At 50.5% G+C, this 25,387-nt stretch overlaps 3 protein-coding genes across 5 annotated transcripts in view; all 3 read left to right on the forward strand.

Moving 5' to 3' along the window:
- The window catches only part of SYS1 (SYS1 golgi trafficking protein), a 35,733-nt gene extending 31,739 nt beyond the window's left edge, over window positions 1-3,994 (forward strand). The window contains exon 5 of the mRNA XM_082856302.1: window positions 3,879-3,994. Within this exon, the coding sequence (XP_082712428.1) occupies window positions 3,879-3,885 (7 nt within the window). The 3' untranslated portion in view covers window positions 3,886-3,994. The remainder of the gene's footprint in view (window positions 1-3,878) is intronic.
- On the forward strand, window positions 1,964-6,299 carry DBNDD2 (dysbindin domain containing 2). 3 transcript variants are annotated; one of them, XM_082856306.1, is made up of 5 exons: window positions 2,186-2,198; window positions 3,603-3,699; window positions 3,879-4,025; window positions 4,218-4,355; window positions 5,686-6,299. In XM_082856306.1, exons 3-5 carry the CDS (start codon window positions 3,887-3,889, stop codon window positions 5,889-5,891), a joined length of 483 nt encoding a protein of 160 aa, XP_082712432.1. In that variant the 5' UTR covers window positions 2,186-2,198; window positions 3,603-3,699; window positions 3,879-3,886; the 3' UTR covers window positions 5,892-6,299. The 3 variants fall into 3 exon arrangements, with proteins under 3 accessions (XP_082712434.1, XP_082712432.1, XP_082712433.1); XM_082856308.1 differs by lacking the exon at window positions 3,603-3,699 and having other exon boundaries at window positions 1,964-2,198; XM_082856307.1 differs by lacking the exon at window positions 2,186-2,198 and having other exon boundaries at window positions 3,620-3,735.
- Window positions 6,300-12,100: 5,801 nt separating this feature from the next.
- On the forward strand, window positions 12,101-23,770 carry PIGT (phosphatidylinositol glycan anchor biosynthesis class T). Its single transcript, XM_082856492.1, is given in 13 exon segments — window positions 12,101-12,298; window positions 12,850-13,027; window positions 14,699-14,826; window positions 15,129-15,229; window positions 15,384-15,470; window positions 15,996-16,083; window positions 16,173-16,270; window positions 16,379-16,544; window positions 17,226-17,426; window positions 22,091-22,256; window positions 22,372-22,455; window positions 23,116-23,351; window positions 23,354-23,770. Coding segments are annotated over 13 exon segments (1,791 nt in total). The 5' UTR covers window positions 12,101-12,111; the 3' UTR covers window positions 23,425-23,770.
- The last annotated feature ends 1,617 nt before the right edge of the window (window positions 23,771-25,387 follow it).

Genomic DNA, 25,387 nt, shown 5'->3' on the forward strand with positions numbered 1-25,387 from the left:
GCTGGGAGCCATGGTTATAAGCACAGTCTCTGGAAGCAGCCTACTTGGGTTTGAATTTCCGCTCCATCACTTAGTTGCTGTAAGGCCTTGGACAAGTTCCTTCATCTCTCTATATCTCAGTTTCTGTATCTGTAAAATGGAAGTAAAAATAGTATTTACCTCACAGGATTATTAAGAGGATTAAAAGAGTTAATACATGCAAAGCACTTAGAACAGTGACAGGCACATAATAAGCTCTGTAGAAGGTTAGAGCCTACTTCCTATAATTTCAGAAATTCATGAAAGAAAGCAGTTTCCTCCCTTTCTCAGAATCGATTACGGTCAAAACAACTAGTGTTTGTTTACTGAGCATCTCCAGAGTGTCCAAGTCCTGTACTAAGCATTTTATATGAATTATCTCATAGGAGGTGGGGATTAATTATTCCTACCTAATAGGCAAAGAAATCAAGGATCAGAGAAATTGTTTACACAGCTGGCTAGACACCAGAGCTAGGTTTACCACCCAAGGAATTCAGGTCCAAAGCCCACATCCTTAACCTATAAGATAGATATTCTCTTACTTAAAACTGCTAGGAGACTCCCAGGCCTGTGCTCCTAACCACTGCACTTTTTGCCTCCCACAAACTGGTTTCCTTGCTTGTAAAATAATGGGAAAGCTGCTTGCTGTACTTATCTCACAGGATTGTTTAGGGATCTCAGTAACAGTAGAAGAGGCAGAGCTTTAGGTATTTGTACTGAGTGCTGGTCTCCTGACAGGGAAGCCTGAATATGTCCGGACTTTTCACACCTCTGTCCCTCTGTACATGCCCTTCCCCCTCTTCTCTGCTTGTTGAACTCATTTCTTTAAGACTCAGCTCAGATGTCAGCACCCGGATTTCATTCTAACAAAGGAGGGATTTAAGCAGGGGGTGGCACATCGGACCTGCGTTTTTGAAATGACTGCTGTGGGGTTCCATGGTTAGCACTCTCGATTCTACAGTGACGACTAACTGCTGTGGGGATGGAGCGCCGCAGGACCAGAGTACAAGAAAACCAGGGAGAAGGTTTCCGTAGGAGCCAAGGGAGAGATGGTGGTGGAAACGGAGAGGAGCGGCGGATTGGAAAGATATTTAGGAAAGAGAATCGACAGTTAATGGAGATGTGTTTCAATGTGGGCATTGAAAGACAGGGAGATGCCGAGGATGACTCCTAGTTTCTGGCTTGCTCGTGGATGTTTGTTGAATGAATGATCGAGTGACCCCACGGCAGAAGCATCTCCGACAGACGCCCCCCTACCCTGCCACCCCGCCACCCCGCGGTTTCTGGAGCTACGTACGGGCACAGGGTGGAAGGGAGGAGGAGGAGAATGAGCACAGTGCCTCGGTCCAGGAGACTTGTGGCCCTGGTCTGAGCCAGGAGGCACTGCGAGAGGGGCAAGCGTTTCCCCTCTGGGCCCACAGTTTCCGCTTCGCTCCTCCACCCCCGCCAGGCGGGACGCGCAGCGCCCCTCTTGGCACCCCGGAGGAGTTGGCTCCCCGCCGGCGTCCACACCCCACCCCGCCCCGTCCCCGCGCCCACCCCGCCCAGTGCGCTGGAAGGCTGGACGGCGGCCCTGTCCATCCCGGAGCCGGGAACCGGGGGCTGCGGGGTGAGTCCCAGGGTCAGGGGGCCTCCGCCAAAGTGCACCTGCCCTGATGGGCGGCAGCGAGTCCCCAGCCCCTCTGACCCTGCATACGCCTTCTCGAGGGGTGTGCGTCTAAGCGTGCCGAACGTGGCCGAGGGTGCTGGGGAGTCCGGGTGCCGGCGCGTGGAGCTTGCGTCGGGGCTGCCCGGGAGTCGGGGAGCAGCCGGGAGCAGGGGCTGAGAGCCCGCGTATGGGAGCGCGCGGAGCCGGGCGGAGCGCCGAGGGGCCCGACGGGTCGCGGGGAGGAGGGATGCGTGCCGGGAACTTTTTTGCCCGCCCTGGAACTGCGAACGATCGCGCCCGCAGGGGCTCCTTGCGGCCGCCGGGCGACCGGCAGAAGCGTGTGTGCCCGCCGCCGCCCCTCCCCCACTTCCGCCTCCCGCCGCTTCCTCGTTCCCGGCTCCCAGGGCCAGTCCGTCCCGGGGGAGACCCGGAGGCGCAGCCCCACCCCGGCCGGCGCTGCCCGGTACCACGCCCCCACCGCCGTCGCGCCGCAGCGGACAGCCTGAGTCAGCGGGGGCTCTGGGCGCGGCAGGTAGGGGCTCCGCTGGGCGGGCGCAGGTGCAGCGGGAGGCCGGGGGGACCGGAGCGCGAGCGGAACGGCCGGGGGACCCCTCCGCCTTCCCCCCCTTCCCCCGCGGTCGCGGCGTGTCCCCTTTTAGGGAATTCTTTCGCTCTCGCTGACTCCAGTGCGGGTGGGGCAGGACGAAGAGGGAGCGCTCCATTCCACTGGCCGGGCCCCTGGCCGCCTCCGGCCACCCAAATCTCTACAGCTCTCTCCACCCCTCTCCCCTGCACCTTCAGTTATGTAAACACCCCCCTTCCTCTCCCCAGCGCTTAGCTCCGCACCTCCCCAGGGGGCAGCCCTTCCAGTTTCCTGAGGTTGATGGGGTGAGGGGGAAAGAGAGGGGGCGTCCCGGAGCCCGTGGTCCCCTCCAGTTCCCCGACCCCGACCCTCTTTGTCGCCCTTCCCCGCCCCCAGACAGCCCCAGAGGCCCTGGGTATTTTTAGTATTGTGACCTGGGCGGCAGCGCTAAGAGCCTTTCCCAGGAATCGGCGTCAGCGCCTCCCTCCTCCGCTCCCAGCCCCGGCCACATGGTCTCCCCACACTTCCTTGGCCCTGCCTGGCCCACTTGGGTTTGGGTCTCTCGCGGCCCACCCCAGCGCCGGTGGAGCCGGCCAGGGTCTCAGATATGCCGAGTCCAGATGAGGTGGGGAAGGCAGTAGGCGGAGGAGGATGATCTGCTCCTCAAGCTTGATACTCCCTTGCCCCCGGTGATGGGCTCAGGAACGGAATGGAGCGAATCCGAGTGAATGGCGTTCTGGAAAGCTCTCAGCACTGGGGGCCGGAAGGCCTGGTCTGAATTGCACCCTTCCGATTGCTACTCGATGCCTAGTGGGGAGAGCAGACATTGAGATGTGTCAGAGGAGAGGAGCTCAAAGAAAGAGCTGTGGGGGGCAGAGAAGAGATGGTGTCCTGTAAATAGCACGGGGACCAGAGCTTTCCGTTTTGCAGAGCACCTTCACCGCCTGTGTCTTGTGCTGGAGGCAGGTAGGAGGATGATGCCATTTTCAGATGCGGAGACTGAGGCTGGAAAGCTGACTTCCTTAGGGGCAGAGCCAAGCCTAGAAGTCACGTCTGTGATTAAAGAGCAGGGTTTGGAGGGGATGCTGGTGTGTGTGTGTGTGTGTGTGTGTGTGTGTGTGCACGTGTGTGTGTGTGTGTGTGTGTGTAGAGAGAGAGGGAGAGTAGGGGAGGGGGTACTTTAGCTTTCGTCTGGGTTTTGAAGAATGGCCAGGAACCAGAGCTGCAGCCTGGAGCAAGGGACCTTCCTCTCTGTCCTCTTCCCCAGCCTTCTGAGGAGCGGCTGGGTCCATTGAGCGGAAAACGTGCCTCCCCCATTTGAGCCGAACCAGCCCTTCCAACCCCTCTCCGAAGGGCATGATGCTGAGACTTGGCCATTGACCGCGTTCCCTGAATACAGAGGAGCCTCTTTTGCTGTGCCTGGAACTGGCATCCCCTTTGTGGAGCTAGGGTCAGCCCCGCCTCTGCGTGAGACTTGAAGTTTGTGGTAATGGACTTTGTTTTAGGAAAGGGGAGGAGGTAGTCAAGTCGAGAGGCCCCAGTGCTGGGATGCTGGCTGCAGGGGGGCTCCCCAAGCCCAGGCCCCCACGGAATCCCCTCTCAACTTCATAGCTGTACTTGCTCTTCCAGGAGCTGACATGGACCCAAATCCGCGGGCAGCCCTGGAGCGCCAGCAGCTCCGCCTTCGGGAGCGGCAGAAATTCTTTGAGGACATTTTACAGCCTGAGACAGAGTTTGTCTTCCCCCTGTCCCACCTGCATCTCGAGTCACACAGACGTAAGTCCTGAATCCTGGGGAGAGGGACTAGGGTGGGGCAGGGAGGAAGTCCTATAGGTCCTGAATCTTGGTACCTCCCCCCTGGTTTTCTTGGCCCCCTAAACGTCTTATCTCCAGACCTGACATATGTCTCTGACCATCCTGTCAGTTCTGGCCTGGCTCCTCCTGACTTGCCCCCTTCTTGATCTGCAGCCCCCATAGGTAGTATCTCATCCATGGAGGTGAATGTGGACACACTTGAGCAAGTGGAACTTATCGACCTTGGGGATCAGGACGGAGCTGACGTGTTCTTACCTTGCGAAGATCCTCCACCGACCCCCCAGACATCTGGTATGCCCCTTTACTTCGGGCACTTGGGCACCGGTTAGCCAGAGCCGGATGTCAGGGCTCTGAAGTGAGGTTGCAAGGCTGGACTGGGGAAGTATGCATGTAGGGGCTGGGAGTGGGCATTTCCACCCATGAAACAGCTGTCTGTTCTGATTTTAGGGAAGTTGACCTTGAGGGAAGCTGGGTTACAGATTCCTAATCCGAAACTCTAGGAAGGCCCAACCCCCTTAGCCTTTGTCAATTTTATATTCGTGAAATTAATGTAGTTAATTAACATAATTAAAATAACAAAAATATGATTTTTATATTAGACAACTTAAGCAGTTTTAGTCATCTTAATATTTATTTTGCACTTTATTAGGTTTCTAATACTGTGCTAAGCTAATTTACATATATTATCTCAGTCCTTACAATGTCCTATGAGGGCAGGTGGGATTATTCCCATCTTATAAAGAAGGACATTAGAGGGACTTCCCTGGTGGTCCAGTGGTCAAGACTCCAAGCTTCCAATGCAAGGGGCGTGGGTTCGATCCCTGGTCAGGAAACTAAGTTCCCACATGGCATGCGGCCAAAATATATATATATATATATATAAAAGAGGGACATCAGACTCAGAGATATTGTTGTCACATAGCCAGAAAGTAGAGAAGCTGGATTCGAACCAGAGCTATCTGACTCCAAAGCCCTGTAAGATAGATATTAACCTGTAAGATAGATATTCTCTTACTTAAAACTGCTATTGGGCTTCCCTGGTGGTGCAGTGGTTGAGAGTCCGCCTGCCGATGCAGGGGACGCGGGTTCGTGCCCCAGTTTGGGAAGATCCCACATGCCGCGGAGCGGCTGGGCCCATGAGCCATGGCCGCTGAGCCTGCACGTCTGGAGCCTGTGCTCCGCGACAGGAGAGGCCACAGCAGGGAGAGGCCCGCGTACCGCAAACAAAACAAAAAAGAAAACCTGCTATTTATTGGTGGTCTATGTGCCAGACAGTTTATGAGCATTCTCAGATTTCATCCTCAAAACCCTCTGGAATGTCGGGGTCCCTTTCTTACAGAGGAGGGGCAGAGTCCTTGAGAGGGAAAGTAAGTGACTTGCCCAAAACTACTCAGTAGCAAGGAAGTGACGTAGGTAGAATTTGAACTCTTGACTTGATTGACCAGACTCTAGATCCCAGATGTGGTGCGGTGAAGTGGAAGGAACTGGGAGTCAGGAGCCTGGCCGGGTGACTGGTCAAGTCCCTGCTCCCCTCTGGGCCTCAGTGTCTCCTGGCCAGAGCGCCTCTAAGAGTCCTCTGAAGCCCTGTTCGTGGCCCTGATGGGCTCTTCTCTCTGGGCAGGGGTGGACGACCGTCCCGAGGAGCCGAGCCTGCCAATGCCCACGGCAGACAGGACCACATCCCGCACTTTCTCCTCGTCCTCTGACTCCTCCACCAATCCGCACAGCCCGGATGTCAGTGATGGCGGAGCAGACACGCCCTTGGCACAGTCTGACGAGGAGGAGGATGGGGGAGATGGCGGGGCAGAGCCTGGAGCCTGCAGCTAGCAGTGGGCCCACACCTACAGACTGATTGAGCTGCCTATTCTCCACTTGAGACCGCAGGCCCAGCCAGAGCGCTTCGAGAAGACCAGACTCTTTACCTGCAGTAGGCACCAGAGGGGGGAAAGGACGGTGGGTGGTGTACCTTTCTGGGAATTAACCCGCTCCTGCTTTACTGCTAACCTTTCCCTGCTGCAACCTCCCTGCCAGGTTTTGGCTTACTCCTGAGGTAGGGCCTGCAAGTGAGGAGATGGAAGATGAGATAGGACAAGATGCCACTGCTTTTCTTAGCACTCTTCCCTCCTCCAAACTATCCTGCAGTCTCCTGATAGCGTCTCCTAAACCAGTGTCTGTAAATGGACGTGAACTCCTTAACACTCCCAGTGAGATGGTACTCCAGCCATCCTGCTTCCTTACATCCTTTTCGGAACAGGGCACGGTATGAATAATAAACAGATAATAATATGCCAACCATTCCACTTCATCTGTTCACATTGTACAGATATCAAACCCAATACATTTCTTTAGCTCTCTAACCAATACCATATTCCCATGACTCATTTACTCCATGTATTCAAGAAGTCGTTATTTGGAATTAGCTGCAGATTTGGAATACAGTTTTGAACAAGACAGGCTGCCTGCCTTCATGGAGGAGAAAATCAAGTCAGCACCACAATTCACAGCGTAATAAGTAGCATGCCGAGGAACTGTTCTGTTACCAGAAAATGGGCATCTTAACCTGGCTTTTATGGTCGTTGAAGAGGTGACTTTTAAGCTGGGTTGCAGAGGATGAGGAGGAGTTAGCCAGGTGGGGCTGTAACCCAGGCAGAAAGAGCAGCTTGGAAAGACTTTAAATGGAGAGAAAAGTCCCGAGGAGCTGAAAAACATTCAGCGTGACGGAATTGTTGAATTTGAGCAGACGAAGGGAGAGGCAAGATTGACAGAGGTCAGGTCGTGAAACGCTTTGAAGCCTGTATCAAGTTTCAGTTTGCTAGTAAAACACCAGTGACTTAAGGTGTAAACCTGGTTTCCCCATGTAAAGGAAGTCCAAAGCGCAGGGCGACGTGGTCGCTCCACAGTTATTGGACACCAGGGTCCTTCTTGGCTCTTTTTGTGCAGCCACCTAAGGCCCATGGCTGGAATTCTCATTGATACCTCGTGGCTGAAAAGGCTGTTGAGGCCCCCAGCCACCATGTCTCTGAAGCTGGTGGAAAGAAGGAGAAGAGATTAAGGATGGGCAAAAAAGGCCCGGCCTGCTGCCGAGTCCCACCTCGACAGGCATTTCTGGAAGTTCTAACCAATAGCGTCCACTTACATCTCATTGGCCAGAACTTGGTAACCTGAGGGATGTTTCATTTACAGATGTTTTATAGACTTAGGGACACAACATTATCTAGAAGAAAGGAAATTCTGGCGTTTGGAAAGACAATAACCCTTCAAGTTTCAATTACCAATGCGTCTGATTCCTATACTTCCTGTCAGACCTCTCAGAAGCAACCCTGGCTACTGCAGAGGCTGGGGTAGTCCTTTGGTAGGACACCCTGCTGTCTTGATAAAATCAGGGTTATGTTACTGAGAAACAAGGGGACAACAGTCATTGGGTAGATAACTAGCAGTTTACACGTTACGACTTTGAACTTTATTGGGAGTAATGAAGGATTACAAGTGGTTGATGTTGCTTCCTAAAAAGATAATTCTGGCTGCAGTGTAGAGAACATACTGGAAGAGGACAGGCTCCAGACAGACGTAACACAGTAATCCAGGCAAGAGACAACGGTGGCCTAGAAGATAGTGGTGATGATTAGCTTAACTGGGTTGAGGCAGGGTATGAGCAAATAAATGACATTCATTCAATAAATATTAAATGTCAGTGTTAACATGTGTAAGACACTGAGCTTGGCCTTGGGAATGTGGTAGTGGCACAAAAAAAGAAAAAAAAAAAGACCCCATCCTGCTCTTATGGAGTTCAGGGTCTATTGGGGACCCAAATGTAAAACTGCAACCAGGACTAGTGCTAGGAAGGAGTTAATAGCCTATTAAGAGAGGTCAAGAGGTGTTTGCCTGGAGGAAGTGGTTTTGAGCTGAGATCTGAAAGTGGAGTGGGAGTAGTTTAGGGGGAGAGTGGGTGCAAGGACTCCTGGTAGAGATGTACTGATTGGAGGGGACCAGAATGGATGCCTGGAAGCCAGGAGATGATTGTAGCCATCTAGGTAAAAATGGAATAGGGTGGAGGTGGGGCGGTTGTAGAAAAGTGGAAGGAATGGAGAGCTATTGGGGAGGCAAATTTCAAACTATTTTCATAGGTGGGTGTGAGAGAGGAAGGGCTCAGGGGTGCCACCCTTGCTTCTGCCCTGTGCAGCAGAATAATTTGGAGGGTTCTTCATCCAGATGGGGAGTTTAGGAGAGCACTAGGTTTGGGGAAGAGGCCATAAATTGGGTTTTGGACATGTTGTTCAAGTTGCTTTTGAGACCAAGAGGACATTTTGAGTAGGCACTTGGACGCATGAGAGTGGAATGTAGATCAGAGGATTGGGCTGGAAAATCAGTAGGTGAGATATCAGTACGTAGGAGGCAAGTTTAGGTATGGGTGCAAGTGAGCTTGCCCAGGGAGAGACTGGAATAAAAGGAGGGTTATAGGACCTAGCCTTAAGGAACATCAAGTCATTTTTCATATTAGAAAAACTAAATCATTCCACCTCCCTTCATACATCAAACCATCCATGGAGTCAGTGACCTTCGGCCTAAATCCCAAAGCTCTTTGTACCATCCAGGCTGAGTGACAGGGGTGCAGTCTTCCCAATAGCCCCATTTTGCTTCCACCCCTGTAGGAGGCCATTGTAAGTGACAGTTCTTAAGTGCTTTTCCTAGCGCTACTGAAAAACTTGTGGGAGTTCTGTGTTCCTTTTGTCTAAAAGTGTCTGTGTCCAAGTTGAGATCATCCACTGTGCTGGGCCAAGGCCCAGCCTCATGTTAAATTTTGTGGTTTTTCTGGGTTGCCGATGACTTTGCTGCACACAGAAGACATGATCTCTGTCCTCTTGTTCTTTGTCCTCTTGTCCCTTCCTTTGGAGTAGCGAGGCTCAGCCTCCGGTCTGACTGCGGCCGAGCCTTCTCCTGGGGTGCGCCCCATAATATCCACAGGTCAGCTCTGAGGGCTTCTCAGCTCCTGGGATCTCCCCATTCTCCTCCAAGGTGAATGATGGGAAGCTAGCCTAGCTTGGTTGCTGTCAGCATGTCAACAACCCCAGGCACACAATGCTAAGATCTGTGGGGTCTGGGGCAGGGAGCCTGTCCAGGGAGAGGGATCTGCAGCCCTCTGGAGAGGTGAAATTGTTTGTGAGCCTACGGGGAGCCTCCAGTTCAGCTGCTATGAGCCCCAGCCCTGCCTGGGAAAATCTAGGGTCAGCTGAGACCCCAGGACCACTTCCTGTTTGGACAATGACCTCTTCTTCTGCCAAACCACAGGGGCTTGGCTGGCCTTCAGAGCCAGAGCCAGCATCTCCAGCTGACTGTTTTATTTGAGGCCACACAGGGCCCTTGGAGATGGGGGATGATTTGGCTCCAACTCCGAGGCAAGCAGCCCAGCTATCAGTCTCCAAGCCACAGTGTGGTGTCTTCTGTCCATTGCATAGACTTGTCATAGACTCTTGAGAGGAGGGAAGAAGACAGACTCCTCCTGTAGAATCCTGTGCTGTGGAGGAAATAGGAGGGACCACATCTCAGGGGAAGATTCCCAGGACGGCTCACACTGTAGCAGTCCCCAGGGGTGCACAGAACTTGATACTGTGAACAGTATGGCGGTGTGGGGACAACATGGAACGGTGTTATGATATTTTCTTGTTTGTTCATTCAGACATTACTGAGCCCCCACTATGTGCTAGCCTCCTTGCTTATGCAACAGAAACACTAAGGTGGCCAAGAGCTCGTCCAGGAAGAGACATGGCCACAGATAATGGAACTATAATGAGGGCTGTAGCACACTAGAGAGGGAGAAGGCAAGTCTTCTCTGGGAGTGGCTGGGTCTTGAGTGATGGGGACAGGCAATTTCAAAAGGAAACAAAGCATAGAAGTACAAGGTAATCATAATCATAACAGCAACTCCCTTAAAAAATTTGTTTTTGAAGTTGATAGTGTGGACTCGAGTTCTGGCTCCATCACTCACTGTGATCTTAGGCAATTATCTCAGTTTCTGTACTCAGTTTACTCATCTGTAAGATGGAGATAATAGTGCCTGCCTCATAGAGCTCTTGGAGTAAAGGTTAGTTGAGGCTATTAAGCACTTACTACATTCCAGATTCTACATGTACCTAATTTCTGATCCTTACAACAACCCTGAAAGCAGGTTTATCTGTTTTACAGAGCAGGAAGAGTGGCACTCAGGTTGCTCATGCTCATATGGATTAAAGGCTGGTGTGGGATTTGAACCCACGTCTGTCTGACATCTAAGCTCGTGGCCTTCCTTCTATTCCATGTCTAGTGGGGCAGGAACACTGGATGTAAGTAGAATGAGAGCATAATGAGACAAAGACGTCTTTTTGACACTTCCTCTCCAGTTGGTCAGGGGTATATCTAGGCAGACCTGGCAGACACCAAATCTCTGGTTCTTCAGAGCCAGATGGTTGTCAGTTTTACCAAAAGACTGTCTACAAAATCCTTCATGAATGTGTACCCCATTGGGCAGGTGGAAAAACCAAAGCAGGAATTGCTTGGAACTCCTACAACTCAAGTCAGCACAAAAGGGGAGAGGTGGGAAAAGATTTTAACAGATCTTTCGCAAAAAAGATACGAATGGCCAAGAAGCACATGAAAAGCTGTTCAACATCACTAGGTACCACGGAAATGCAAATTAAAACCACAATGAGATACTACTACAAACATGCCCACGTGGCAAAAACGAAAAAGCCCCGCAATGTTCACCAGGATGTGGAGCAATGGGGGCTCTCATACATTGTTGGTACAAGTACGAAATGACACGTTTTGGAGAAAGATCTAGCAGTTTCTTGTAAAATTAAACATATACCTATTCTTTGACCACTCCTAAATATTTACCTAAAAGAAATGTAAGCATATGCCTACAAAGAAACTTGTATAGCAGCCTAGCTCATAAGAACTAAAAACTTGAAAGAGCTCAGGTGTACATGGACAGGAGAGCAGGTAAACTATGGTATATTCAGACAATGTATGACTACTACACAGAAATGAAAAGACACACACTGCTGATACATGCAAGAACATGAATGATTCTCCAAAACATTCTTCCCATGAAAGAAGCCTTTTACAAAAAAAGTACACATACTATATGATGATTTCATTTATACGAAGCTCTAGAACAGATTAATCCATTTTCTGGAGAAAAATCAGAACAGTGGTTGCATCTGGAAGGCAGGGGTCACAGACATTGCCTGGCAAGGGGCATTAGCCAACTTTCAGGGATTTTCCAAACATATCTTGAAGAGTCACACAGGTGTATCCATTTGTTGAATTCAATGAATGTGCACCTCAGAGTTGAGCATTTCATTGTTTGTAAATTTTACACCAAAAGAAAAATGTAAACAACTGTGGAACTCTAGTTAATGATATGCATGCTGAACTATTTAAGGGGAAGTGTCCTTATGTCTGAAATTTCTTTGAAATGCATCAAAACGTAAGATGAATTGGGGGAGATAGAAGCTGATATGTGATAAAACAAGTGCAGTAACATGTTAATAGTGGAATCTGGGTGATACGGATACAGATGTTCATTTTAACAGGTATTCATCCTTTCAACTTTGTTGTATGTTTGAAATTTTTCATAATAAAAGGGTGAGTTATTTGAGGGTTTTGCAGTAAAGTTCTTGGCTAGGCTTAGGACAGGGCAAATAGAGACACGAAGTTCAGGGAGACAGGAGCCCGGCAGTGTGACCTTGCAAAAGTAATAATTTTTCAGTTTGTTTCTTCAACTATCACAGAGGCACAATGGCGGTCGGTATTATTAAGAACTTTGTCGTGGGGAAGGGGGGGGGTCCTCAATCCAGGTCCCAGCCACGCCACGTGCCCACTGCCCTTTGTGCCCTATCAGCGCCCCTTTACACCCAGCAGCCCTTCAAAGGCCTATCCTGGCAGTCGCTGTGGTAGGCGCACCCCGGCTTCCGGAACGGCACCGGAAGTCGCTTCTCAAACGCTCTTCCTATTGGAAGCCGGCCTTTCGCGGGGGCGGGGCCATTGGGAGGCGGAAACAGCCGCAGCTATGGCGGCGGCAGCGCCGTTTTCTCTGCTGGTGCTGCTGCTTCTCGGGCCGGGCGTCTGGAGCCAGACGGAGCCCCCACGCGACAGCCTGCGGGAGGAGCTCGTCATCACCCCGCTGCCTTCTGGGGACGTAGCCGCCACATTCCAGTTCCGCACGCGCTGGGATTCGGAGCTGCAGCGGGAAGAAGGTGAGAAGAGGACACTGACGGGAGAAAGATATCTGTGGCACCTGCTGGGAGTGGGGTGGAGGCTAGCCTTGGGGGCGAGGACTGATCCCTGGGTGAGGTTCTGGTCCCTGGGCTTGGGGCCTGACAAAGATGGTCCTTGTAGAAGGATGGGATAGTTTTTGAAGAATCCCGTTATACCAGTGAAGAAACTGAGCCCCGGAGAGGAGCAGTGACTCTTCCTGACTTCTAGTCCAGTGCTCTCTCCGCAGCTCCAGCTGCCACTCTAAACATTTAGTTAAAACCCTCTGTTGACAACACTGATGATGATGCTATTGACGGTTACGGTTTATCGTGGGTGCTGGGCACGGTGATAAGTTCTGTGAATGGTTACAAGGAAGAAATTGGAGGTATAGAGAGGTAAGGCACCTGTCCAAGATCACATCGCTTGTAAGTGACTGAGCCTGGTCAGGAATCTAGATTCCTCTGACCCCAGAACTGGGGTGTATTGTCTCTTTGGGGTGGCTGAGAACCCTCCCTCCAGGATCATCACTCACCTGCACCTCCTTCTCCAGTATCTCATTATAGGCTCTTCCCCAAAGCACTGGGGCAGTTGATCTCCAAGTATTCTCTACGGGAGCTGCACCTGTCCTTAACCCAAGGCTTCTGGAGGACTCGATACTGGGGGACACCCTTCTTGCAGGCCCCATCAGGTGCAGAGCTGTGGGCCTGGTTCCAAGACACCGTCACTGAGTGAGTGCCCACCTTGAGGCCTGTGGCAGGCTGTGGTGGGAACAGGGCAGGGCAGGTGTTGTCCTCCTGCTACTGCCCTTGGGGGCAGCAGTTCCATGGGGGTAAATATGGCGTTGGAAGTAAGAAGTATTATGACGTAGTGGCATTCTTTACTTGGCTGAATATACTTCCTTCCCCTAATACTTCCAGACCTGAGGTAGCGTATGTGTATATCTACAGATGCAGATAACGAATATGTGAAGCTTACTTAGATGTAAGGCAGTAGGAAGCTGTGGCAAACTGGACAGCCTTTTAAAAGACATTCATTCACATAATAATAACAAAATGCCACAAGGGCCAAACAAAATATATGTGGACTAGAATTGGCCTACAAAACACCAGATCTCTGTATTAGAAAAATTGCTTTTATTTGCGGGGCGGAGGGAGGTGGTTAGGTACTGTGGTTGGACCACAGTATCCTCTTAATCCGACTGTGGGAAATCAGTAGCACGTGTATGATTAAAAAAAAAAAAATTGGAGTCAGAATAGGGAGTGATGAGGCCTGTGGCAGAGCTTGGGAGGACAGCTGCCACTCAATCCTATGGATTGTTGCCACGTGGGAATAGGGGCCTAGGGTCGTCAGATACTCTCATTTTTAAAGAGTTACCAGCAATCTGGATTTTAATGTGAAAATTGGCAAGTTTAAGTATCAGCAAGTAATTTAAAAATTTAAGAAATGCCACATGGGTTAATGTTGTGCACGTCAAATGAAACATGGCTATGGTTTGGGTAGAGCTTTCAGGCTTCCAGTTTGCAATCTTTATTTGAGGCCTAAGGATTGGAGCAATTGGAAAGCTCTGAACAGAGGACTATTGAAAACCCCCAGGACAGCTCTAAGGTGATGTCAAATGAGGAGCAAACCCCACAGTAGCCAAGGCTTCCTCTCTTGTCTGAACCCTGGCTTCTTCGCCTTTTGTCCCAACTGCTCTGCTGTCACTGTCTCCCCTCATAATTACCTATAATATGGAGGTGATGTTCAGAATTCTAGTTTTATTCTGTTATTAGTATAAAGAGCAAATCTGTTTTGGTATTTCTCTAAGAAAAAAGTCTAATTTAATTTGATGTTTCTGTGGGGTCCTAGAATGCTTGTTTTCCCTTGCTCCGTGAGCCTCTGTAGATGTAAGACTTCCCAACCCTGAGCGTAGAACCAGGACTCACCCAGGGTTTTCACAGGGAAGTATGTCGTTTTGCCCAGCTGAGCACACCTCAGGTTGGATCAGTGAGCTGATCTCAGCCTCTGGTGTGTGGGGCGTTTTGCATAGCATTGTGGGAGGTACGTGGGTGACCCAGACTTGCTCCCTGTCCTCAGGTTGCTCACAGCCTAGTTGAGGAGAAAAGATGCTTAGGACGAGATGCTGTTGCCATCCAGCCATTTCCCAGGAGGACCCTGGTGAGAGGCTCGGATGGTCAGAACTGCAGCAGCCCAGGAGGAGGCTGTGGTTGAGGAGGGCGGCAAGGCTTCCTGGAGGAGGGAACCTCTTCGAAGGGGAGCAGAGAGGAGTTAGGAGGGCATTACTAGGCGGGAGGAGGAACCACCCAAGCAGAGGCCTCTGGGGATGCAGGGGTGTCCAGAGGGGAGTGAGGAAGCAGATGCAGCCCTGGGACAGTGAGTGGGTTTGTGTCTCCGTTTAGTGTGGATAAGTCCTGGAAGGAGCTCAGTAACGTCCTCTCAGGGATCTTCTGCGCCTCTCTCAACTTCATTGACTCCACCAACACAGTCACGCCCAGCGCCTCCTTCAAACCCCTGGGGCTGGCCAATGGTGAGACAGCCTCCACGGCCCCTTCCTTCTTCCTGTTCCTCCTACCCAAGCCTTTGCCTCCTTTCCCCTCTGCTTCCTTCTTCCTCAGCGGGGCCAGGTCATAAATCCCCTGGGTGTGCAGGCCCCAGAGGAAGGTTTCCCGAGACTCTGCTGTCTCTGCATTGCCTTCTCCCAAAGGGAGGAGGGTGTCCTCCCCGCTTCCCCCTGAGCTGACACTGTTAGGGCGGTGGTACTAGAGAGTATGTGTGGGTCCTGAGGAGGGGCGCCCCGAGAGCCTCCCCAGACAGGCTTCCATCTCTCAGGCACAGATCACTCCTTCCTGCGCTATGCGGTGCTGCCTCGGGAGGTCGTCTGCACTGAGAACCTCACCCCGTGGAAGAAGCTCTTGCCCTGCAGTTCCAAGGTGAGGCCAGAGGGGCCTCAATGTAGGTGGGAGCCCCAGAGAGTGGATGGAGTCGGCAGATGCCCCCTCACTGCCTGACAGATAACCTCGGCCCCATGCCCGAGTGCCCTGCCGTGTGGGACACTGACGTTTTCTCTCTTGCCATCTCCTCCAGGCAGGCCTCTCTGTGCTGCTGAAGGCCGATCGCCTGTTTCACACGAGCTACCACTCCCAGGCAGTGCATATCCGCCCTGTTTGCAGAGTAAGTCACGGGGAACAGGCAATGGGGGCCATCCAGGGGCTCTGAGAGAAGGTGCAGGTAAAGCACAGCCCAGTGTCTACCGAGGGCTGAGCCAGTAGTCAGTGGGAGATGTGATGATGATGAGTCAGGGCACTGGCCACGCACCAAGGAAACCGAGTGGTTGCCTGGCAAGCATTCACTCAGTCTCCGTCGTGGTTAAGAGTGATAGCCGTGTGGGTGCAGCTGCTAGCTCAGCCACTCACCAGCTGACTTGACCTTGAGTGAGTCATTTTATTTCCCAGGTTTTCTCGTCTGTCAAATGAGAATAATAGTAGTGTCAGTTCCTCTGGTTGTCGGCGATGGTTCATCCCAGTGATGTGCGTTAAGCTGCCGGCACGAGGGCAAGTGCTCGGTAGTGGATGGTAGCAAATTGATGGATGGGGAGGTACAGGATGGACAAGGGACTGAGTCCGGGTAGTAGTCCCTGGGGCTGTGCGGCTGGGGGAGTGGCAGGTCCTCACTACTGCCTTCTGGCCCTCGTGGTAGGATGCACGCTGTGCCAGAATCTCCTGGGAGCTGAGGCAGACCCTTTCCGTTGTATTTGATGCCTTCGTCACGGGGCAGGGGAAGCAAGGTAAGCTGCCCACCCACTGCCAGCCCCACCCCATCTACGTGGAGCAGGCCTAGTCCCGCCCCTGCTCAACCCCTCTCTCTGCTCCTCAGACTGGTCCCTCTTTCGGATGTTCTCCCGAACCCTCACAGAGCCCTGCCCCCTGGCTTCGGAGAGCCGAGTCTATGTGGACGTCACCAGCTATAGCCAGGTAGTAAGACTAAGGCCTCCAGCCACACACATCGCCCCCCCCACAGCCCCCAAGGCCAGCCTGCCCCTCCGCTCGCTTCTCAGCCCTGCTGTCCTGTTGTGTCCCCAGGACAATGAGACATTGGAGGTGTACCCACCCCCGCTCACCACGTACCAGGACGTCGTCCTGGGCACCCGGAAGACCTATGCCGTCTACGACCTGCTGGACACGGCCGTGATCAACAGCTCGCGCAGCCTCAACCTCCAGCTCAAGTGGAAGAGACCCCCAGGGAATGGTGGGTGGTGGGTGGGCGGCCGCAGCCCCCATAGGCTACAGAGGGTTCAGCTCGTGGGGGAGACTCACAGTCCTGCCTCTGCACCGCGAGGTAACAGGCTTGTGTTCAGACCCAGAACTCTTGAGTCAGACGTCCTGATTCTAACTCCACCTCTTCTAAGCTCTGTGCCCTTGGCAGGTTCCTAACCTTACTGCCTCGTCTTGAAAGCGGGGACAGTAATACCTAGCAGGTCAGGTGAGGTAATTAATGGAAAACATGGAGGTCAATCATGCATTCATTCATTCAGTCAACAAAATTTTTTTTGAAGACAGAAGTACCCTGCTTTCGAGCAACATTAACATCTGATAGTTGAAGCAGGCATCAAACAATTGTGATTATGTTCAGTGTTACCAAGGAAAAATGTGAAATATCGTGAGGAGCACTTGGTTTGGGTTGGAAGGGGCACAGAGCTCGGCCTGTATAAGTACTTAGTAAATATTAGTAATTCTGTTATCATTGCTGTGGGTTGGGGAAGCCAGGGATGGTTCCAGAATGCAGGTTTCCCAGTTCTGATGGCAAAGCATTACCCCCTCCCCTCCCTGGCTTTGAGACTCTGAACCTGGCCCAGGGAGTGAAGGTGGGGAATGATGATTTTTTTTTTTTTTTAAAGGAGTGGTTAACTGTTGACTTTTCTCTGAACAGAGGCCCCACCCACGCCCTTCCTGTACGCCCAGCGGTACGTGAGCGGCTACGGGCTGCATAACGGGGAGCTGAGCACGCTGCTGTATAACACCCACCCGTACCGGGCCTTCCCCGTGCTGTTGCTGGACACTGTGCCCTGGTACCTGCGGCTGTATGTGCACACCCTCACCATCACCTCCAAGGGCAAGGAGAACAAACCAAGTAAGTGCCGACTCCCGACCCAGCCCCCCACCTCCCCTCCAGGTCCCCCAAAGCCTCAGTTCTCAGCGTCATTCCGGAAGTGCCTCGGCAGTCTACACAGGCGTCACGAGTTAGGAATAGTTTGAGAAATGGAAAGGGTAACCTCACCAATGCCAGATCTGGAAGTATTTATAAAGCCAAAAGAGCTAAACCACATAGTTCTGGTGACTCTTAATAGGACTTGACAAGGGCAGGAGTTTCCATATCTTTTTCATTTGCTTCCTGGTGCTCTGGGCACATGTTTTTGTTTTCTGATGATTCATAGGCTCTTTCAGGTGGAGAATGGATTAGCAAGAAAAACAGAGTACTGGAAACAAAGAAGATAACAGCTGGAATAGATGGTTTTGCTTCCTCGGGTGGGGTAAAGAGGTGTGATTTTTAAAATTTGTTTTTATTTTCTATTATTTTTCTAAGGAGGAGTTAATATTTACTGAGTGCTTTCTAAGAGATGCCAGGCATAGCACAAAAGCACTTGTTTTCGTTTGGAGTGGAGGGAAACTAGTAATACAGAAGACGACTTCCTAGGAAGAGGTTACAGCACATCCCAAACAGCTAGACTTACAATCTTCTCTAAACCCCTCTGTTGTTTCCCATATTTTCAAGCCTGTGGTTAATAGTTTTACTTATTTTCAGCCCCACTATCCGTACCACCTTCAAAATCCCTACTTCGAACATCCTACCAATATATTTTGTAGGGTTTTCGGTTTTTTTGTTTGTTTCTTTTGTTTTTTTAACCGTTCGCTCTGGAAAATTTCAAACGCATACCCAAATGGAATAGTGTAATGAACCCCCCATGTACCCATTATCCAGCCTCAGCAGTCTCCAGCTTCATATACTGTTTTTTGTTTGTTGTTGTTGTTGATGTCTTTCTTCCAGTTTTATTGAGATATAATTGACATATAGCACATTATAAGTTCAAGGTGTTCAGCATACTCATTTAACTTACATCTATCATGAAATGATGACCACAGTAAGTTTAGTGAACACCCACCATCTTGTACAGACACAGAATTAAAGAAATAGAAAAAAAATTGTTTTTTCCTTGTGATGAGGACTCTTAGGATTTACTCATAACAGCTTTCATACATAATGTACAACAGTGCCTATTATATTTACCACGTGGTACATGACATCCCTAATTCTTATCTTAGAACTCGAAGATTGTGCCTTTTGACTGCCTTCATCCAATTCCCCTTCCCCCTGCCCCTCACCTCTAGTAACCACAAATCTGATCTCTTTTTCTATGAGTTCATTTATTTCTCTATTTTTAAAATTTATTTATTTATTTATTTGGCTGCAGTGGGTCTTAGTTGCGGCACGCGGGATCTTTGTTGCCGTGTGCGGGATCTTCATTGCGGCATGCAGGACCTTTAGTTGCAGCATGCGAACTCTTAGTTGCGGCATGTGGGGTCTAGTTCCCTGACCAGGGATGGAACCCGGGCGCCCTGCATTGGGAGCGCGGAGCCTTAGCCACTGGACCACCAGGGAAGTCCCCTTTTTTGTTTATTTTTGAAGTATAATTGACCTATAACACTATGTTAGTTCCTGGTGCATAACATAGTGATTCAGTGTTTCTGTACATTTCAAAATGACCGTCATGATAAGTCTAGTTACCATCTGTCACCATACAAATATTATACGTAGTTATTGACTATATTCCCCACACTGTGCATTTCATACCTGTGATTCATTTATTTTGCAACTGAAAATTTGTACCTCTTACTCTCCCTCACCTATTTCTCTCCTCGCCCCCCACCCCCCGAGCCTCTGGCAACCACCTGTTTGTTCTCTGTATCTCTGTTTCTGTTTGGTTATGTTCGTTCATTTGTTTTTATTTTTTAGAGTCCACATATAAGTGATATCATACAGTATTTGTCTTTGTCTGATTTATTTCACTTAGCATAAGATCCTCTAGGTCCTTCCATGTTGTTGCAAATGTCGAGATTTCCTTCTTTTTTATGGCTAATAGTCCATTGTTTATATGTACCACATCTTCTTTATCCATTTGTCTATCGATGGGCACGTATGTTGTTTCCATATCTTGGCTATTGTGAATAATGTTTCAGTAAACGTTGGGGTGCATATATCTTTTTGAATTAATGTTTTCATTTTCTTCAGATAAATACCCATGAGTGGAATTGCTGGATTGTATGGTAGTTCTATTTTTAATTTTTTGAGGACTCTCCCTGCTGTTTTCCATAGTGGCTACACCAATTTACATTCCCAATGCAGTGCACTGGGGTTCCCTTTTCTCCACATACTCACCAACACTTGTCATTTGTTGTCTTTTTTTTTTTGTCTGCGTTGGGTCTTTGTGGCTGCACACGGGCTTTTCTCTAGTTGTGGTAAGTGGGGGCTACTCTTCATTGCAGTGTGTGGTCTTCTCATTGCGGTGGCTTCTCTTGTTGCGGAGCATGGGCTCTAGGCACATGGGCTTCAGTAGCTGTGGCTCACGGGCTCAGTAGTTGTGGCTTGCGGTCTCAGTTGTTGTGGGTCACAGGCTTCAGTAGTTGTGGCACCTGGGCTCAGTAGTTGTGGCTCATGGGCTCTAGAGCACAGGCTCAGTAGTTGTGGTGCACGGGCTTAGTCGTTCCACAGCACGTGGGATCTTCCCAGACCAGGGCTCGAACCCATGTCCCCTGCATTGGCAGGTGGATTCTTAATGACTGTGCCACCAGGGAAGTCCCTGTTTGCTGTCTTTTTGATGACAGCCATTCTGACAGGTGTGAGGTGATAATCTCATTGTGGTTTTGATTTGCATTTCCCTGATGATCAGTGATGTTGAACATTTTTTTGTGTGCCTGTTGGCCATCTGTATGCCTTCTTTGGAAAAATGTCTGTTCAGGTCCTCTGCCCAGTTTGTAATTTTGGGGTTTTTTTTTTACGTTGAGTTGTATGTGTTCTTTGTATAGTTTGCATATTAACCCTGTATCGGATATATCGTTTGCAAATACCTTTCCCATTCAGTAGGCTGTCTTTTCATTTTGTTGATAGTTTCCTTTGCTGTGCAAAAGTTTTTTAATTTAATGTAACCTCATTTGTTTATTTTTGCTTTTGTTTTCCTTGCCCGAGGAGACATACCCCCCAAAATATTGCCAGGTCAAAGAGCATACTGCCTATGTTTTCTTCTAGAAGTTTTATCATTTCGGGTTTTACATTTAAATCTTTAATCCATTTTGAGGGTTTTTTTTGTATATGGTGTGAGAAGGTAGTCCAGTTTGATTCTTTTGCATGTAGCTATCTAGTTTTACCAATACCATTTATTGAAGGGGCTGTCTTTTCCTCATTGTATATCCTTGCTTCCTTTGTCATAGATTAATTGCCCATATAAGTGTGGGTTCATTTCTGAGCTCTCTATTCTGTTCCACAGCTTCCCGTCATTTTTGTTTCATCTCTCTCTTTATTTATTTATTTTTTGGTTTGGTTATGTTTCTGCTGGAGTATCTTAAATTCTAGACATTGTATCAATTCACCTTTAAATACTAAAGTACACAAATATATAATCTATCATTGTCACTCCTGTTTCCCCAGTGTTCTTGAAAATAATTTCATAGTTGGTTTGTTTGAATTGGACCAAAGTAACCTCGTCACATTACATTTGCTTGATATGCTCTTAAGTTTCTCTCCCTCTCTTTTTTAAGGTAATAGACTTTTAGGTTTTAGGTTTATAGAGAAGTTGAGCAGAAAGTACAGGGCTCCCGTATACACTCCCCCTCACCCCCATTTCCCTTGTTATTCACGTCTTGATTAGTGTGGTACTCTTAAATCTCCTTTAACCTATAAAACAGTTCCCAGGCTTTTTTTTTTTTTTTTAATTTATTTGTTGGCAAAACTGGGTCATTTGTTGTATAGGATGTTCTACATTCTGGATTTGCCCGTGTTTAACATGTTCCTGTCCCTTGTGTATTCTTGAGTATCAGTGGTTAGATTTAGAAATTTGATTAGATTCAGGTCTTATATTTTTGGCAAGAAAACTTCCCAGGTGGTTCTGTGGACTGCCTTTCACATCACGTGAGGCACCTGATGTCTGGTGGCCCAGTTTTCATGATGTGAAGATGGATTAGGTTGAACATGTCCTGGGATGGCGGCTGCCCTGGAAACACCTTTTCCCTTTTCTGCGATCCTCCTCCCTCCTGTGAGCCTGCCTGGCTTCTGTGATCCAAAGCCCTCCTTCTGGGCACCCCGATCCAGGCCCCAAGGCCTTGATAGGTAGGGATGAGAGGTGCAGGTAGTCTGAGCCCAGGAAAGAGCTATGGGTGGGGTTTCCCTGGTGGCGCAGTGGTTAAGAATCCACCTGCCAATGCAGGGGACACAGGTTCGAGCCCTGGTCCGGGAAGATCCCACATGCCGCGGAGCAGCTAAGCCCGTGCGCCACAACTACTGAGCCTGCGCTGTAGAGCCCACGAGCCACAACTACTGAAGCCCATGCGCCTAGAGCCCGTGCTCCGCAACAAGAGAAGCCACCTCAATGAGAAACCGGCGCACCGCAATGAAGAGTAGCCCCCGCTCGCTGCAACTAGAGAAAGCCTGTGCACAGCAACACAGACCCAATGCAGCCATAACTAACTAACTAACTAATTAACTAACAAAAAAAGAGCTATGGGTGGCCCCTACCTCTCCCCCAGGTTACATCCACTACCAGCCTGCCCAGGACCGGATGCAGCCCCACCTCCTGGAGATGCTGATTCAGCTACCGGCCAGCTCGGTCACCAAGGTCTCCATCCAGTTTGAGCGGGCGCTGCTTAAGTGGACTGAGTACACCCCGGACCCCAACCACGGCTTCTACGTCAGGTGGGCTCCCCGACCTGCTGCCCCCACCCTCCTGACCCACTCTCTCTGCCACTTACCCCTGATGGAGGAGCCGTGAGGAACACGGCTCACAGAATATCTGTCTGCTTCTCTGCAGCCCATCTGTCCTCAGTGCCCTCGTGCCCAGTGAGGTGGCCGCCCATCCCGTGGACTGGGAAGAGAGTCCCCTCTTCAGCACCCTGTAAGTGTGACCTCAGCCGTGACACCAGCACAGAGGATCAGGTTCCTGCGGGCTGGGCTGGGGCTAGATGCTGCCTCTTCAAAGTAATGAGTAGGTTCCCTCAGTCCTAATTAAAACCCTAGTGGTCTCTAATATTTGTACAGCCTTTATGGAATGATCCTAAAGAGCTTCTAGGAGAATCAATAGGTGAGAAGCGCAGTATGTATAGCCCAAGTTTACTCATTATTTCCCTTAACAAATATTTAATTGAGCGCTTATCAGATGCCAGGTACTTCAGAGAGCACCATGTGTGCCACAGTAAACAAAACAGACTCGCCCCTGCCCTTCCTGTGCTCAGTCTAGAGGGGAGCTGCTAGGGTCGCTGGGGAGTAGTCTGGTGGGTCATTCAGGAAGGCTGCTTTGAGGAGATGGCCTTTAGGCTGAGACCAGAAGGCTAAGGAAAAGGCAGCCAAGCGGAGGCAGGGCCCCTTCCCTCTCCCTCAGCACCGGAGCTGCTCTCCTGTGATCAGATTTCTGTGTTGAGCTTTAAAAGGCTTTGAGGCTAAGAAGGCTTTGAAAACCCTTACTGCCAAGACTGGCCCAGTGCGGTCCGAGGAGGGGGTGGCGAGACAGCGTGGGGTAGCAGCCGGTCCAGCCTCACCTCTCCCTCCCAACCCCCAGCTTCCCAGCCTCCGACAGCTCCAGCTACTTCGTGCGGCTCTACACGGAGCCACTGCTGGTGAGCCTGCCCACGCCGGACTTCAGCATGCCCTACAACGTCATCTGCCTCACGTGCACAGTGGTGGCCGTGTGCTACGGCTCCTTCTACAACCTCCTCACCCGAACCTTCCAGATTGAGGAGCCCAGCAAGGGCGGCCTGGCCAGGCGGCTGGCCAACCTCATCCGGCGCGCCCGAGGCGTCCCCCCGCTCTGAGGCGCGCCCTCCTCACCGCTGGGCTGCTGCTTCTCTCCGAGGTGGGTGGTGACTGACCCCCAGGGCTGCTTCTGCCGCGTGCCCTCCCCCGAGGCAGTTTTTGAACCAAGCTGACCCCTGGATTGGGCCAGGGCCTCAAGTGGCGCTATCAGGACAGTAGCCACTAGCCAGATGTGTGTTTGAATTGAAATTAATTGAAATTGAAAGTGTACTTCCTCAGCCGTACTAGCCCCATTTCAAGTGCTCGGTAACCAAAAGTGATCAGCAGCTGCAGTACTGGGCAGCGAGGACAGATGTTTCCATCACTGCAGAAAGTTCTGTTATACGGTGGCCTGGATAATAGGATGTGCTGAGGAATTCGTATCGTGCGGTAGGTGGAGTTCACTGGGTGTGGAATAAAAAGTGCCTATTTCCTTGGTTCTTTGCCTCCTGTCCCTGAGGCCTGGGAAGAGCTGGGGACTAGGGCGTGTTTGCTGGGTGCCTGAACAGGACCTCCTACCCCATCCCCTCCTCCCCACCAAAGAAACAACCAACCAACCAAATAAAATTCCCCTACCTCCTCCCACCCCTGCCAGAAATTCCTTCCCGTCTCCTGCTTCCCTCCCCGCCCACCATGTCTGACTGTAATTCCCAGAACTCCCTGGGTTTGGCTGGGAGTGTTTTACATCAACATTTCCATGACCATGAAAATGAATCATCCTGTGCCTTTTAGGAGCCCTGAGAACCAGTCCCCATCACCAAGGGTAGGGCTGGAGTGACGGGAGAACTCTGTGTGGTGGTTTTCCAACCAGACTGTGTATTAGAATCATCTCTTGTGAAATAGTGCGGATTCCTGGGGTCCAGACCCTGTGAATTCAGTCGTTCTGGGTGTAGCCTAGACTTCGAGTTTTTATGTTTTTATCAGGCTGCTCTGGAGCTTCTGTTGCAGGTGGTCCTTAGACCACCCACAGGCTTTGAAGCCCACCCCTGCCTACCTCTCCTGGTTGTATAACCCTGGATTCCTGTAAAACAAGTCCTTAGGCAGATGTCTGCCCTGCCCCCATCGTCTGTCTCTTCTTCTTACACACTTGGCATCAACTGTATAAGCTACTTGTGGTCTGCCCCTCCCTCCCCCAGTTCTTCCATCATAGTGGTTTGGTGGATTGCCCATCAAACAGAATGCCCTGCTCCACCAACCACATGCCCCCCTCAACTGCTAGGTTCACTCTGACTTACAAAACCAGGTGAGATGTTCCTTCCTCCAGGAATTCTACCCTGATACACTGAGCTGCTGTGTGCCCCTCCCCTCCTTGGACTTAGCTTTCATGTTCCTTATCACCCTGGCTGTTACTGTCCTTTAACTTCCATTAGACAGGGAGCTTCCTGGAGGCACAGGGGCTGTCCTCCATCTGGACCTGACTGCACTCAGGACAAGTTGTAAGTGCTCAGTCAACAGACGTAAATGTATGAATGGGTGTGGGCTATTCTGGCTTGGGTTCTGAGGTCTAGAGGTAGGGAAGGGTAGGGTGAGGGGCTTTCTAGAAACCCCACAAGTATGAGTGCAGTCTTGAACACAGTAGGATTGGTCATGTCTGTACAGCTAACATAGATGGGGCTGTTCAGGTTACCTCTGAAGGTTTTCCAAGAGCCTCTAGAACATACAAACGACGTGTGTGTGTGTGTGTGTGTGTGTGTGTGTGTGTGTGTGTGTGTGTGTGTGTGTGTGTGTGTGTGTGTGTGTGTGTGTGTGTGTGTGTGTGTGTGTGTGTGTGTGTGTCTAGGAAGGGAGGTGATGTGAGTGAGCTAGTCCAGACCATGGGCAAAAGCAACTGGGTCAAGATGCTTTTACTCAAGTTTACTTCCAAGCAGTAAATACGCAGGGTGTGAGTGAGATAAGAATGCAGGTGGGCAGAGAAGGGAAGTGGTCTTGGCTGCCTGCATGGAGCAGGGCGTCTGCCAAGTCAGAAGAGCACAGAGTTGTGGCCTAGCTGTCTTTTATTCCCCCAGCCAAGTCAGCACCTAGAAATGCCCTCCACTACC

This window comes from Leucopleurus acutus (genome assembly GCF_964270905.1).
Source record: "Leucopleurus acutus genome assembly, chromosome: 16".
NCBI lineage: Eukaryota > Metazoa > Chordata > Mammalia > Artiodactyla > Delphinidae > Leucopleurus > Leucopleurus acutus.

Coding starts and splice junctions, on each gene's coding strand:
- DBNDD2 (XM_082856308.1), top strand. CDS start 3,887: ATGGACCCAAATCCGCGGGCAGCCCTGGAGCGCCAGCAGCTCCGCCTT. Junction 4,026..4,217: donor GCATCTCGAGTCACACAGAC/GTAAGTCCTGAA, acceptor CTTGATCTGCAG/CCCCCATAGGTAGTATCTCA. Junction 4,356..5,685: donor ACCGACCCCCCAGACATCTG/GTATGCCCCTTT, acceptor CTCTCTGGGCAG/GGGTGGACGACCGTCCCGAG.